General features: G+C 39.9%; 1 protein-coding gene and 1 pseudogene across 4 annotated transcripts in view; one reads left to right on the top strand and one right to left on the bottom strand.

The window, feature by feature from the left end:
* RALGAPA1 (Ral GTPase activating protein, alpha subunit 1 (catalytic)) overlaps window positions 1-13,368 on the bottom strand; it is a 261,272-nt gene that overhangs the window by 61,018 nt on the left and 186,886 nt on the right. For all 4 annotated transcript variants that reach the window (XM_006835341.1, XM_006835339.1, XM_006835340.1 and 1 more), the window contains one exon: window positions 4,635-4,758. In XM_006835341.1, coding sequence (XP_006835404.1) covers window positions 4,635-4,758 — 124 coding nt within the window. The remainder of the gene's footprint in view (window positions 1-4,634; window positions 4,759-13,368) is intronic.
* Window positions 10,049-11,100, top strand: LOC102841027 (annotated as a pseudogene).

Raw genomic sequence — 13,368 nt, 5'->3', positions numbered from 1 at the left:
CCCTTCTTCTGTTTGTCTGTGTATTCTTTCGCTATCCCTATCGCCGCTGGATCTCCCCTCCTCGTGAACCAAACACTTGTGAACAACACAACTATGTCGAGGTCAAACCCCGACACTTGTGCATTTCCCCTCACTTCATATCAGCTGGATGCTTCACTCTCAGCTCTAGTCCTCTGTGGCTATGTCCTTGTCCATGGGCTCAGGTGTCCTCAGGTCTCACCACACTTTGTACCAACCAGCCCTTCCTCTTCTCTATCTCATCTCCAGATCAACAGGAGTCACTGGACTGGTTGAACCGAGCCCATTGCTTCATTGCTGCTTTTCCCCCTCTTCCACTCACCAATAGACCAATGTGGTCACAAGCAAGCTTATATGCCTGTTCATGTGTTCCCTTTGAGCTTCAGTCTTAGAGGGGGAGTTTGTCTTGCAGGAACTTGATTTGCTTGCCTTGATGGCTTCCTGGTGAACAGGTTACTTATTCTTGTAGTAACCAGTCATGCTGACATTTTTGTTTTGGGTTTTTCCTGATGATCTTTCTTTGAAGATATATGCTCTGTTGCTCTAGCTGCTCCAGGCTGGTCTGCTTGTCCTTGCTAGTGGGTATGTCCCACCTCATAAGGTTCTGGATGGGACTCAGGATTCCACCTAATGTCCAATACTCTGCAAAGGCTCTGCAAGAGGCTTGTTTCACTGGGAAAGTTCTAGAACCCCTTTTAGGTATTCCAATCAGTTATAGGCTGAAGAAGAGCTTACAAGTTTCCTATAATCATGTTTCCCAACATTTCCTTTCTATCCCACTCAACTGTCTATTTTACAATAGTAGATAAGGAAAATCAATATTCATAAGACAGTCAAACAGCTTAGTACTATTTATCCTCTTCAAACTATGCCTAGATCCTTGTATCACAGAGCCCTGTTGTTCCAAGGTTAAGCATGCTTCACTATTTACCTCTGTCCCACTTAGCCTAAGGAAACCTATCTCAGTGTTCCCATATCTTGTTCTTCTACCTTCTCGCCCTCCCTTCCCCAACACTCGAACTATGTATCTGCCTTTACCCTGTGCTCTACCATCCTTTCCCTCCACCTCCCCCGAAGCCCCCCACCCTAACCCCACCATTGTGGTTACCTTATATTCCATTTATTTTTACCTCCATTTAAGACAGTCTATTTTATTCTGTAATCTACCTCACCTTCCCACCACCTAGATTCTGTTCCTCTGTGTTTACCTTCATTCACACTGTATTTGTTTTGATCACAGACTGACCTCCCAGATACTCTGAATTTGTTCTTATAATTTTATTCTGTTCTCGACTCTTCCATTTGTTGATTGACTTCTAGATGCTGCTGCCACGTACATCACTCTCTGTTGTTGTCTGTTCTTGTTGGATCTCTGTTCACAGAACTCCTTTTAGGATGTTCTTCATCACAGGGTTGGCTCTGGCAAAATCCCTTAGCTCCTGTATATCCTGGAATGTTTTGATTATACCATCGTATGTGACTGACAGCTTTGCTGGGTAGAGGATTCTTGGTTGGCAGTTTTTTTTCTTTCAGGATTTATATATGTCTCTCCATTGCCTTCTTGCCTACATGATTTCTGTTGAGAGATCCAAGCTTAATCTGATTTGCTTGCCTTTGTAAGTTACACTTCTCTTTTTCCTAGATGCTTTCAGGATTCTGTCCTTATCTTTGATTTTGGAGAGTTTATTATGTCTTGATGATTTTCTTTTAGGATCTATCTTTCCTGGGGTTCACTGAGCTTCTTGAATGCTTACCTTTTCGTTTTTCAGGATGTTAGGAAAATTATCTTCCAGAAGCTCTTTAACTATCTCCTCTGTGGACTTGTGTGATTCCTCCTGTTCTGGAATGCCAATAATTCTTAAGTTATTCCTCTTCATGTTGTCCAACATGAATCTTAGGCCTTTTTCAGTTTTTTTTTAATCCTTTTTTCTGCTTGCTCTTCCATCTTAGTAGTGTTGAGTGATTTATCTCACTAGTTCTGACTTCTATCTCTTCAATTCTACTCCTTTGCCCTTTCAGTGTATTGTCTACTTCTGATATTCTAGTATTAATCATTTGGATCTCTTTCTATAGGTTTTGAATTGTTTCAAATAATCTATTTTATTTGATTGTTCCTGATTTCTTCCTTATTTTTCTCAACTCCACTGTATAGTGTTTTTATACATTTTACAATCATTTTTCTGAAACCCTTCTCAGGCACTTCCAAAGCCTGCCCATCTTCCAGTATGGAGTGTAGGTCTACTTCCAGCTTATTTGCCTCAGTCACTTTATCTCGTTTCTGGACATGTGCTGATATGGTCATCTGTTTCTGTATTTTGGGCATATCAGGAATTATCTGTGGCCTTAATACTTAGATGAGTGTGTATTCTGGTATTTTTTATGCTATCTGAACGCCTCCAGGTAGATGTGATCAGAAGGTGGGCTTCCGTTTTCACTCTGCTTCCTGAGAAATTTCAAGAAGCCACTGTTGGTCATTGTGACATAACTCAGGATTTAATTTTCAGCCTGTTTCCTTTTTAGTCTACCTGTCTTGCTCCACAATCCCCGTTTAGGTGTTTTTCCTAGTGATAAACACTTCAGGGCCAGCTGTGGCCGTTTTGCACTGCCATTTGGTTTTAAGTGGAAACTGTCACTTTAAATTTAAAGGAGATCTGTGTACATGCATAGTAGAATCCTCCAGGGGTGGGGGTCAGGTGTCCACTCACTCAGTCACCTCCCCCCCCCAGTCACCTGAATGGAGGTGTGCAGACAGCAAGAGGCCAATGAACAGATAAAAAAAAAAAATGTCCACACCTTTATCTCCACAGTTCTGTCAGGTGTCTGTGGCTGCTATGATCCTTTCCCCTCTTGGTCTCGCCCAAGGTTTTGGCTACGGGAGCAGCTGAACATCTTGGATTAGAAAGCAATGGATTTCTTGCTTCTGCTACAAATTCCCCTAGCTGTAAGCCTTCCAACCTTCTAAATATTACTTTATATGTGCTTCAGAAAACAAAAATCCTCACCACTGGACCAATAAACAACATTCTTATCAATGGAGAAAAGATTGAAGTTGTCAAGGACTTCATTCTGCTTGGATCAACTATCAACACTCGCGGAAGTAGCAGTCAAGAGATCAGACGACGTATTGCACTGGGCAAATCTGCTGCACAGGAACTTTTTAAAGTGTTGAAGAGCAGAGATGTCAGCTTGAGGACTAGGGTGCGCCTGACCCAGGCCATTGTGTTTTCAATAGCCTCATATGGATGTGAAAGCTGGACAGTGAATAAGGAGGTCATAGAAGAATTGATGCCTTTGAGTTGTGGTGTTGGAGGAGAATACTGAGGGTGCCATGGACTGCCAAAAGAACCAATAGATCTGTTTTGGAAGAAGTGCAGCCAGAGTGCTCCTTGGAGGCCAGGATGGCTAAGCTTCGTCTCTCCTACTTTGGACATGTAGTCCGGAGGAAACAATCATTGGAGAAGGATGTCATGCTGGGTAGGGTGGAGGGTCAGAGAAAAAGAGGAAGACCCCCAACGAGATGGATCGGCCAGGTGGCATCATTGATGGACTCGGGGGTGGCAGCGGTGGTAAGGTTGGCCCAGGATTGAGCATTGTTTCGTTCTGCTGTGCATGGGGTCGCTATGAGTCGGTTCCGACTCGATGGCACCTGACAACAACAACAACAATGTGCTTCAGAGTCTGGCACCATCCTGAGCCTGCTTGGTCCAGTATTCTGTGTTGTTGCTGACGGAGCTCCTCATTGCACTTCCACACGATCCACCATCTTGTTTGTTCTCCGTGAGTACGTCTTTTAAAAATACTGTTTTGAATATTGTAGGTTCCTTGAAATTCCATTTGAATTTTAGAATCACCTCATGAATTTTAAAAGAAAAATCAACAGGGGCTGCACTGAATTCTGAGATCAATTTGAGAAGTAGTGCCATCTTAAATTAACCATTTTAAGTGTTCTATTCCTTGCTTTGGAGTCCTGGTGGGGCACTGTGGGTTAATGTGCTGAACTGAAAAGTCAGTTTGAATTGCAAGTTGGCAGTTTAAGCTCACCATTTGCTCTTCAGACACCCTATGCAGGGTCACTATAAGCCAGAACCAACTTGACGGCACTTACCAACAACAGCAACAATTCCTTGCTTTGCTGGCAAAGCAGTCTTTCAGGAGAAAGCCCTCTATTGTGGTGCCATACCCCTCTGAGGCAATCTTAGATTTGGGTGGGAGGGAGGCAAAAATGTTTAAGAGGTTGATGATCTGGAAACTAATTTTCTAAAGCCTAAGCATGGAGCCATAATCCTTGGAAAACCTTTGTGTAGTCCAAAGTAGTCATTTACTTTTAAGATCATTAATCTACAGATAACAGAAAAAGCAGATTTTCTGAATCTGCGAGTTTAGTACTTTCTGACATTAATTCACTCATAATAATAGTCAACATCTTTCCTTTCAATGTACTAGCCACTGGCATCTTTGTAGCTGAGAAGCTAGGCAGAAACAGTAACAAACCCATTATTAATTTACATCTGCTAAAATAATGCTTCTTTTAGATAAAGGTATAAAGAAAAGAGTAAAATAACCTGCTTCTCCAAAAGAGAAGTAAAAGGATGGCTGGTATAATTTAAAATCAGTACCTCCCAACCAAGACCAGCTACAAAATCCTCATATGCTTGACTTCCCCCAGTGTTGGTGAGAATGGAGTGTTTGTCTTCTTGTCCTTCAGCAACGTAAAACACTGCAATCTTGTGTGTCTCTCGGCTGTAAAACAAAAGATTGCATAATTCATTTATTTTTTTCATTTACCCATTCAACCATCTGATAATGAAATACTATGTATAATATATATGGCAATTAAAAGATGTATTTATAATCAACAGAGAAAGATAATTACATACAAAATTACAAGTCAAAAATAATAAAAGCTAGAAAAATGCCATTGGACCAGAAGAAAGGTATGATTACTTCAGAGTGGAGAAGGAGAAACTTAAAAGAGTCACCTGTTGTGCACTGCAGTAAAAGGGGCTGTTTTAGAACTAAGTAACAGTAAATAGATGAGTGAGAAATGATTCATATCTTTAAGATAATTACAACACATATACATGTTTGAGGCATCTTCAAGAAATATATGGGAAATGTAAACTATGAAAAAACAATGTATGAATTTAAAAAATTTTTTGCACCGAAATATACATACTAATTTTTTTATAACATATCTAAACACAATCTTGTTTGAAGTACTAAGAAGACTAAAGCATCAGTTTGAAAGCAGATTTCTATTGGAACAACATGAATTATGCTAAAATTGGAACAAGAATGAACACCAAATTTATGGTGACACCTGGGTGGAAGAAGGGTGAAATCACTGAAGCATTACAAAAGTTTACTGGGACAAAGCCACAGGAAATCAGCCATTTACCAATAAATGACTTATTTTAAGAAAGGACAAGACAATGCTGGAAAATGAAGTCTGTAGCTGCAGACCACTTCATTTTGGAAGGAAACAATCGTGTTGGTGTTTAAAGTGCTAAGGACCAATGATTAACAGCAAAAATAATAACTAACACCAGTGACAGCTCAATTGGTTCAGCTTACATAGTTCTAACGAAAAAACTGTAGTTGAGCAAACTTTCTGGCTTGATGGGCTTCAAAACTTGCACACAGATCAGCTGCAGAAAAAAGGAGAGCTTTCAATAGAAATTTAAAATAAGTGGTGTCAAGATTCTGAAGCATTTCTTCACAGAATTATAACAGGATATGAAATATGATTTTAACCAGTGGCGTCAAGTTGATTCCGACATAGCGACCCTGTATAGGGTTTCCAAGAAGCAGCAGCTGGTGAGCCTGAACTGCCGACCTTGCGGTTGAAATCAACCTTGCAGTCCAGCACATTAACCCACAGCACCAAAGCAGGACTCCATACATATATATGTATACATATACATATGTGGTTTTGCTTCTCTAGAAAACTCAGCCAAAGACATGTGGTACTGATGAGAGTGGGGAACTAGAGAAACAAAATCCTAAGTAAGAGTTTTCTCAATTGATTCTCAAGTCTGACTAATTTTAAAGGCACTGATATAGGGTGAAGGGAGGTCTGACCTCCACAGGAATCAGACTTGGGCTGATTTTGAGTTTGGTCCTCGTTTCTCTTTGCGGAGTCAGAGGAAGTGAGACATGATTCCCATTTCACTTAAGTAGTTGGCGCTGTGAGCAGGAGTCATTGGAATGGCTCCCGGCTCATGAAAGTATGGTATTTTGTAAGAGAGAGAACTAAGAGGGATGGGAAAATATGCTTAAGTAGAGGGGAGAGCATCAGTTTCTGGAGTTGCCTGGAGACTGATATAGGGGATGGGCCCTACCAGAGGCTCAAGGTAATATGCATATGAAAGGGCTATTTCAAGATAAAGGAAAAGACTGAACTTGAGTGTTTTTTAAATGTTTATGTGTTTGATTGCCTGATGGGTATTGGTTTCTCCTGCCTATTACTGTAAAATAAATATACATGTGTGAAAGGACTATTGGGAATTATGATTATAGAGAGCCTGTAAGCCTGTCTTCAGCCTAGACTTGACTGGATTTCAAAAGGGGAGTTAGAATTTACCCAGAGAAATAGGCTTCTTATTAAACCTTTGTAGAGTATAGGGGCCTTAGATTGACTCCAGAGTGCCACTTAGAGCCTTCAGAGTTAGTACATTTGTATTTGAAGACATGTAGATCAACCCAGAACTGCTTGGAGAACTGGAAATTCATGAAAGGTACATGCTTGTCTCCTCAGTGTATTGCACTGATGTTGTTAGGTGCCATCAAGGTGCAACCCTATGCACAACAGAACAAAACACTGCCATGGTCCTGGGCCAACCTCACAATCATTGCTACGTCTGAGCCTATCGCTTCCACCAGTGTGCCAATCATCTCACTGAGGAGCTTCCTCTTTTTCTCTAACCCTCCAGTTGCACCTACAAATGCCTATATTAAAAATGAATAAAGATCACAAATTAATAATTAAAATTGTCACCATTAGATACTGAAAATGAAGAGCACCTAAAATGTAAACCAAAGAGAAAGAAGGAAATAAAAAAGAACAAAGAAGAAATTAATGAAATAGAGAATAGAAAAACAGGAGGGAAAAAATCAATGAAAACAAAAGTTTTTTTTAAAAAGATCAACCAGCTTGGCAAAGCTATAACTAGACTGACCAAGAAAAAAAATGAGTAGACTCAAATTAGAAATGAAAGAAAGGGCATCATTACTGATCTTACAAAAATAAAAATGATTATAAATGAATACTGTGAATAGTTGTTGTTAAGTGTTGTTGAGTATGCTAATAAGTTAGATTGTTGTTGTTAATTGCTGTCCAGTTGATTCTGACTTACAGCAACCCTGTATAGGGTTTCTGAGACTTAAATCTTTGTGGGAGCAGAAAACCTTATCTTTCTTTTGCAGAGGGCTTGAATCGTGGACCTTGTAGTTCGCTGTCCAGTGCTTACTACATGGAGACTCTGATCTCCCCAATAAATTAGATAGCTTATACAAAATGGGCAAAATCCTAGAAAGACACAAACTAACAAAAGTGTCTCAAGAAGAAACAGTCAATCTGAATAGACCTATGCTAAATAGATTGAATAATAATAAAAATAAACACCAAAGAAAACCCCAAGCCCAGGAGATTTTACAGGTAAATTCTACCAAATTTTTAAAGATGAACTGATAACAATTTTTAAAAAGTTCTTCCAAGTGTAGAAGAGGGGGGAACACTTCCTCTCACTCTATAAGGCCAGTACTATCATAATATCAAAATCAGAGAAAGACATTACAAGGAAAAAAGAAAACTACAAAACAGCAGCAATGTCTCAACAAAATATACACACACCAAATCAAAAGAAGAATTATACACCATGACCAATGGAATTTATCCCAGAAACACAAGACTGATTAACATGTAAAAGTTATTAGTTTAAGATACTGTGTCAATAGAAAATAAACAAAATCAAATGATCATCAATACTGAAGAAAAAGCATTTGATAAAATCCAACATACTTTCTTAATGAAATTATTCAGCAGAAGGGAACTAACTCAACCTGATAAAGGGTACCTATCACAAGAAACACCCACAGTTCAAACCCACCAGTTACTCTGGGAAATCCTATACAGGTTTGCTATGAGTCCGAACCAACTCAACAGCACATGACAAAAACAACAACCTCACTCTTAAAGATGAAACACAGGATACTGTTCACTTAAGACCCAGAACAATACAGGAAATCCACTCTTACCATTTCTAGTCATATTGCACTGGAAGTTCTAGACAGGGCAATTAGGCAAAAGAAGGAAAAGATATCTATGTTGGAAATGATGATGTAAAGTCATCAGTATTTGTAGATGACATATCTTACATATAGAAAATCTTGAGGAATCAATTAACATCCATCAGAGCTAATAAATGAGTTCAGTGATGCTAACAGGACATTTGTTGTTGTTGTTAAGTGCCGTTGAGTTGGTTCTGACCCATTGCAACCCTGTATAGGGTTTCCAAGAAACAGCTGGTGAGCTTGAACTGCTGAACTTGCAGTTCAAACGGCTTTGCAGTATGGAGCATTAACCCACAGCACCACACCAGGACTCCTATAGGACATCTAATCAACAACAAAAATTAACAGTATTCTAAACATGAGTAATGGGAGCCCCTGGTGGTGTAGTGGACTACACATTGGGCTGTTAACTGCAGGATTGACAGTTCAAATACACCAGCTGCTCATGCTCCCATAGAGATTGTACAGCCCCAGAAACTCAATACAGAGTCCTATGTGTCAAAACTGACACAACAACACACAATAACGTATACTGTTATAGTAGTTTTTAGGCGATGATAAAAACAGTTCTAACTCATGAAAATCCTATGTACAAGAGATCAAATCATTGCCCAATCCTGAGTCATCCTCACAATTGTTGTTTTATTTCAGCCCATTGTTGTTGCCATTATGTCAATCCACCTTGTAGGGGAGTCTTCCTCTTCTTCAATGACCCTCTACTTTACCTAGCATGATGTCCTCCTCTGGAGACTGATCCCTCCTGAAAACATGTCCAAAACACAAGCGATGAAATCCCACCATCCTTACTTCTTATGAGCATTGTTGATAGCACTTATTTTGACAACGCATAATACTTTCAATATTCTATGTCAACACCATAATTCAAATGTATTGATTCTTCTCCAGTCTTCCTGTTCATTGTCCAACTTTCATAAGTGTATGAGGTAACTGAAAATATCATGGCTTAGTCAGGTTCACCTTAGTACTCAAACGCAAATCTTTGCTCTTGAACACTTTTAAAGAGGTCTTTTGAAGCAGATTTGCCTTATACAGTGGATCCACTGATTTTCTGACTGCTGCTTCCATGAGTGTTGACTGTGGATCCAGCAAAATGAAGTCTCTAACAAATTTTATTTTTTCTGTATTTATCATGATGCTATTTATTAGTTCAGTGGTGAGGAATTTTGTGTTCTTTGCACTGAGGTGCAATCCATACTGAAGGTCTTTGATCTTCATAAATAAGTATTTTAAGCCCTCTTCCCTATGAACAAGCAAGAATATTGAAGGTTGTTAATGTTGAATCCTGACGCCATGTTCTTCTTCATATAATCCAGCTTCCTGGATAACCTGCTCATCATTCTGATTGAATAAGTATGGTGAAAGGATACAATGCCATCACACCTTTCCTGATTTTAAACCATTCAATTGCCTCTTCAGTTTGAACAACTTCCTCCTTGTCAATGTACAGGTTCCTCAAGAGTACAATTAAGTATCCTGGAATATCCATTCTTCGCAATGTTATGTATATATTGTTAGATCCACACAGTCGAATGCCTTTGCATAGTCATTAAAGCACAAGTAAACATCTGTCTGGTATTCTTCGCTTTTAGTCAAGATACATCTAATGTCAGCAATGAAATTTCTAGCTACATGTCCTCTTCTATTTCCAGCTTGAATTTCTAGTAGCTTGCTGTGAATGTACTGCTGCAACCATTTAAGAATAGTTGTTAGCGGACCCCAGAGAGCCCTGTGCAGCCCCACCGCCGCTGCCGGTCTAGTTACCATCACACCCCGGGAGGAGCGACAGCTGCCATAGGCCCCAGTCACCATCACCGCAACCATGAGCAGTGAGGCCGAGACCCAGCAGGCGCCCGCTGTCCCCCGGCGCCCCTCCCCCGCCCTCAGCTCTGCTGACACCAAGCCCAGCACCACGGGCAGCGGCGCAGAGAGCGGCCTCACATCGGGCGGGGACAATAAGGTCATCGCAACGAAGGTTTTGGGAACAGTAAAATGGTTCAATGTAAGGAACGGATAATGGTTTCATCAACAGGAATGACACCAAGGAAGATGTATTTGTACACCAGACTGCCATAAAGAATAATCCCAGGAAGTACCTTCGCAGTGTAGGAGATGGAGAGACTGTGGAGTTTGATGTTGTTTAAGGAGAAAAGGGTGCGGAGGCAGCAAATGTTACAGGCCCGGGTGGAGTTCCAGTGCAGGGCAGTAAGTATGCAGCAGACCGTAACCATTATAGACGTTACCCACGTCGTAGGGGTCCTCCACGCAATTACCAGAAAAATTACCAGAATAGTGAGAGTGGGGAAAAGAACGAGGGATCAGAGAGTGCTCCTGAAGGCCAGGCCCAACAGCGCTGGCCCTACCGCAGGCGACGGTTCCCACCGTACTACATGCGGAGGCCCTATGGGCGTCGACCACAGTATTCCAACCCTCCTGTGCAGGGAGAGGTGATGGAGGGTGCTGACAACCAGGGTGCAGAACAAGGTAGACCAGGGAGGCAAAATATGTATCGGGGTTATAGACCACGATATCGCAGGGGTTCTCCTCACCAAAGACAGCCTAGAGAGGACGGCAATGAAGAGGATAAGGAAAATCAAGATGAGACCCAAGGTCAGCAGCCACCTCAGCGTCGTGGCTCATCGCCGCAACTTCAACTACCAACGCAGCCGCCCAGAAAACCCTAAACCACAAGATGGCAAAGAGACAAAAGCAGCCAATCCACCAGCTGAGAATTCGTCTGCTCCCGAGGCTGAGCAGGGTGGGGCTGAGTAAATGCCGGCTTACCATTTCTACCATCATCCGGTTTAGTCATCCAAAAAGAAGAAATGAATATGAAATTCCAGCAATAAGAAATGAACAAAAGATTGGAGCTGAAGACCTTAAGTGCTTGCTTTTTGCCCGTTGACCAGATAACTAGAACTCTCTGCATTATCTATGCAGCATGGGGTTTTTATTATTTTTACCTAAAGACATCTCTTTTTGGTAATGACAAACGTGTTTTTTAGAAAGACTGGTTTTTCTCAATGCACCTTTAAAGGTTTTAAAATTGTTTCATATCTGGTCAAGTTGAGATTTTAAAGAACCTCATTTTTAATTTGTAATAAAAGTTTACAGCTTGATTTTTTCAAAAAAGTCAACAAACTGTAAGCACTTGTTAAATAAAGGTCTTAAATTTTAAAAAAATAATAAAAAAGAATAGTTGTTAGCAAAATTTTACTTGCATTTGATCTTAATGATATTATTTAATGATTTCTGCATTCTGTTGGATCACCTTTTTTTGGAATGGGCACAAATACCTCTTTCAATCTGTTGGCCAGGTAGCTGTCTTCTAAATATTTTAGCATAGAAAAGTGAGTACCTCCAGTGTGGCATCAGTTTGTTCAAAGATTTCATTTGCATTCCTGGAGCCTTTTTTTTTTTAAATCAAAGCCTTCAGTATAGCTTGGACTTCTGCCTTCAATACAACTGGTTCTTGATCATATGAAATTTCTTGAAATGGTTAAGCAGGGAGGAATTATTTTTGGTACGGTGATATTGGGTATTCCTTCTTTTGATGTTTCCTTCATCTTTCAATATTTTACCCATAGAATACTTCAGTAGCGCAAGTCAAGGCTTGAGTTTTCTCTTTAATTTTTTCAGCCTGAGAAATGCTGAGTGTGTTCTTACATTTTGGTTTTCTAACTCCAGATCACTGCACATTTCATTATAATACTTGACATTGTTTTCTTGAGCTGCCCTTTGAAATTTTCTGTTCAACTCTTTTACTTTTTCATTTTAGTTGCATTAGCTTCTCTAAACGCAAGAGCAAGTTTCATATTCTCTTCTGATATTCATTTTTGTCTTTCTTTCTTGTCTTAATAACCTTTTGTTTTCTTCATGGATGATGGACATTCTTGATGTCTTCCCATAACTCTTCTGGTCTTCCATCACTGGTGTCAAATGCATGAAGTCTGTTCTTGAGATAATCTCTAAATTTAGGTGGGACATAGTCCTGGTGTGGTGCTGTGAGTTAGTGCACCAGACTGCAAAGCCGTTTGAACTACAAGGTTGGTGGTTCAAGCTCACCAGTCGCTCCTTAGAAACCCTATACAGGGTCACTGTGAGTCAGAACGGACTCAGCGGCACTTAACAACAACAACATATTCAAGCACTTAACAACAACAACATATTCAAGTCATATTTTGGGGCTCTCATGGACTTGTTTAAATCTTCTTCAGCTTCAGCCTGAATTTGCATATGAGCAACTGATGATGGTCTTTTCCACAGTTGGCCTTGTTTTGGCTGATGGTAGTTTCTCCTCCATCTCTTTCCACAGATTTGATTCCTGTATATTTCATCTGATAAGGCCCACTGTACAATCTGTTTATGTTGTTGAAAAAGGGTATTTGCAATGAAAAGTTGTTGATCTCACAAGATTCAATCATGTGATCTCCAATATCCTTTCTATCACCAAGGCCTTATTTTCCAACAACTGATCCTTCCTCTTTGTTTTATCTTTTGCATTCCAATCACAAGCAATCATCAATGCTTCTTGATTGCATGTTTAATCAATTTTAGACTGAAGAAGGTGGTAGAAGTCTTCAATTTCATCATCACTGGCTTTAGTAGTGGGTGTATAAACATGAATAATTATGGTATTAACTGGTCTTCCTTGTAAGAGGTATATGGATATTATTCTATCACAGACAGCACCGTACTTCAAGATAAGATCTTAAAATAACTGTTTTTGACAATGAATGCAATGCCATTTCTCTTCAATTTATCTTTCCCAGCATAGAAAACTATATGATTGGCTGATTCAAATAGGACAATACCAGTCCATTTCAGCTCACTAATACCTAGGATATCGATCTTTATGCATTTTATTTTGTTTTTGACAATTTCCAAGTTCCCAGATTCATACTTATATACTGGTACTTCCACTTTTGATTGTTATGGATGTCTGCAGTTGTTTCTTCCTATTTTGTGTTGTGCTGTATCAGTTAATGAAGGTCCCAAAGGCTTTGCTTCATTTATGTCATTAAGGCCAACTCTACTTTG

The sequence above is a fragment of the Chrysochloris asiatica genome, unplaced genomic scaffold (assembly GCF_000296735.1).
Source record: "Chrysochloris asiatica unplaced genomic scaffold, ChrAsi1.0 scaffold00017, whole genome shotgun sequence".
In the NCBI taxonomy this organism is placed as follows: domain Eukaryota; kingdom Metazoa; phylum Chordata; class Mammalia; order Afrosoricida; family Chrysochloridae; genus Chrysochloris; species Chrysochloris asiatica.
The sequence above is the reverse complement of the archived record's forward strand: the minus strand, read 5'-3'. Positions and strand labels throughout refer to the sequence as shown.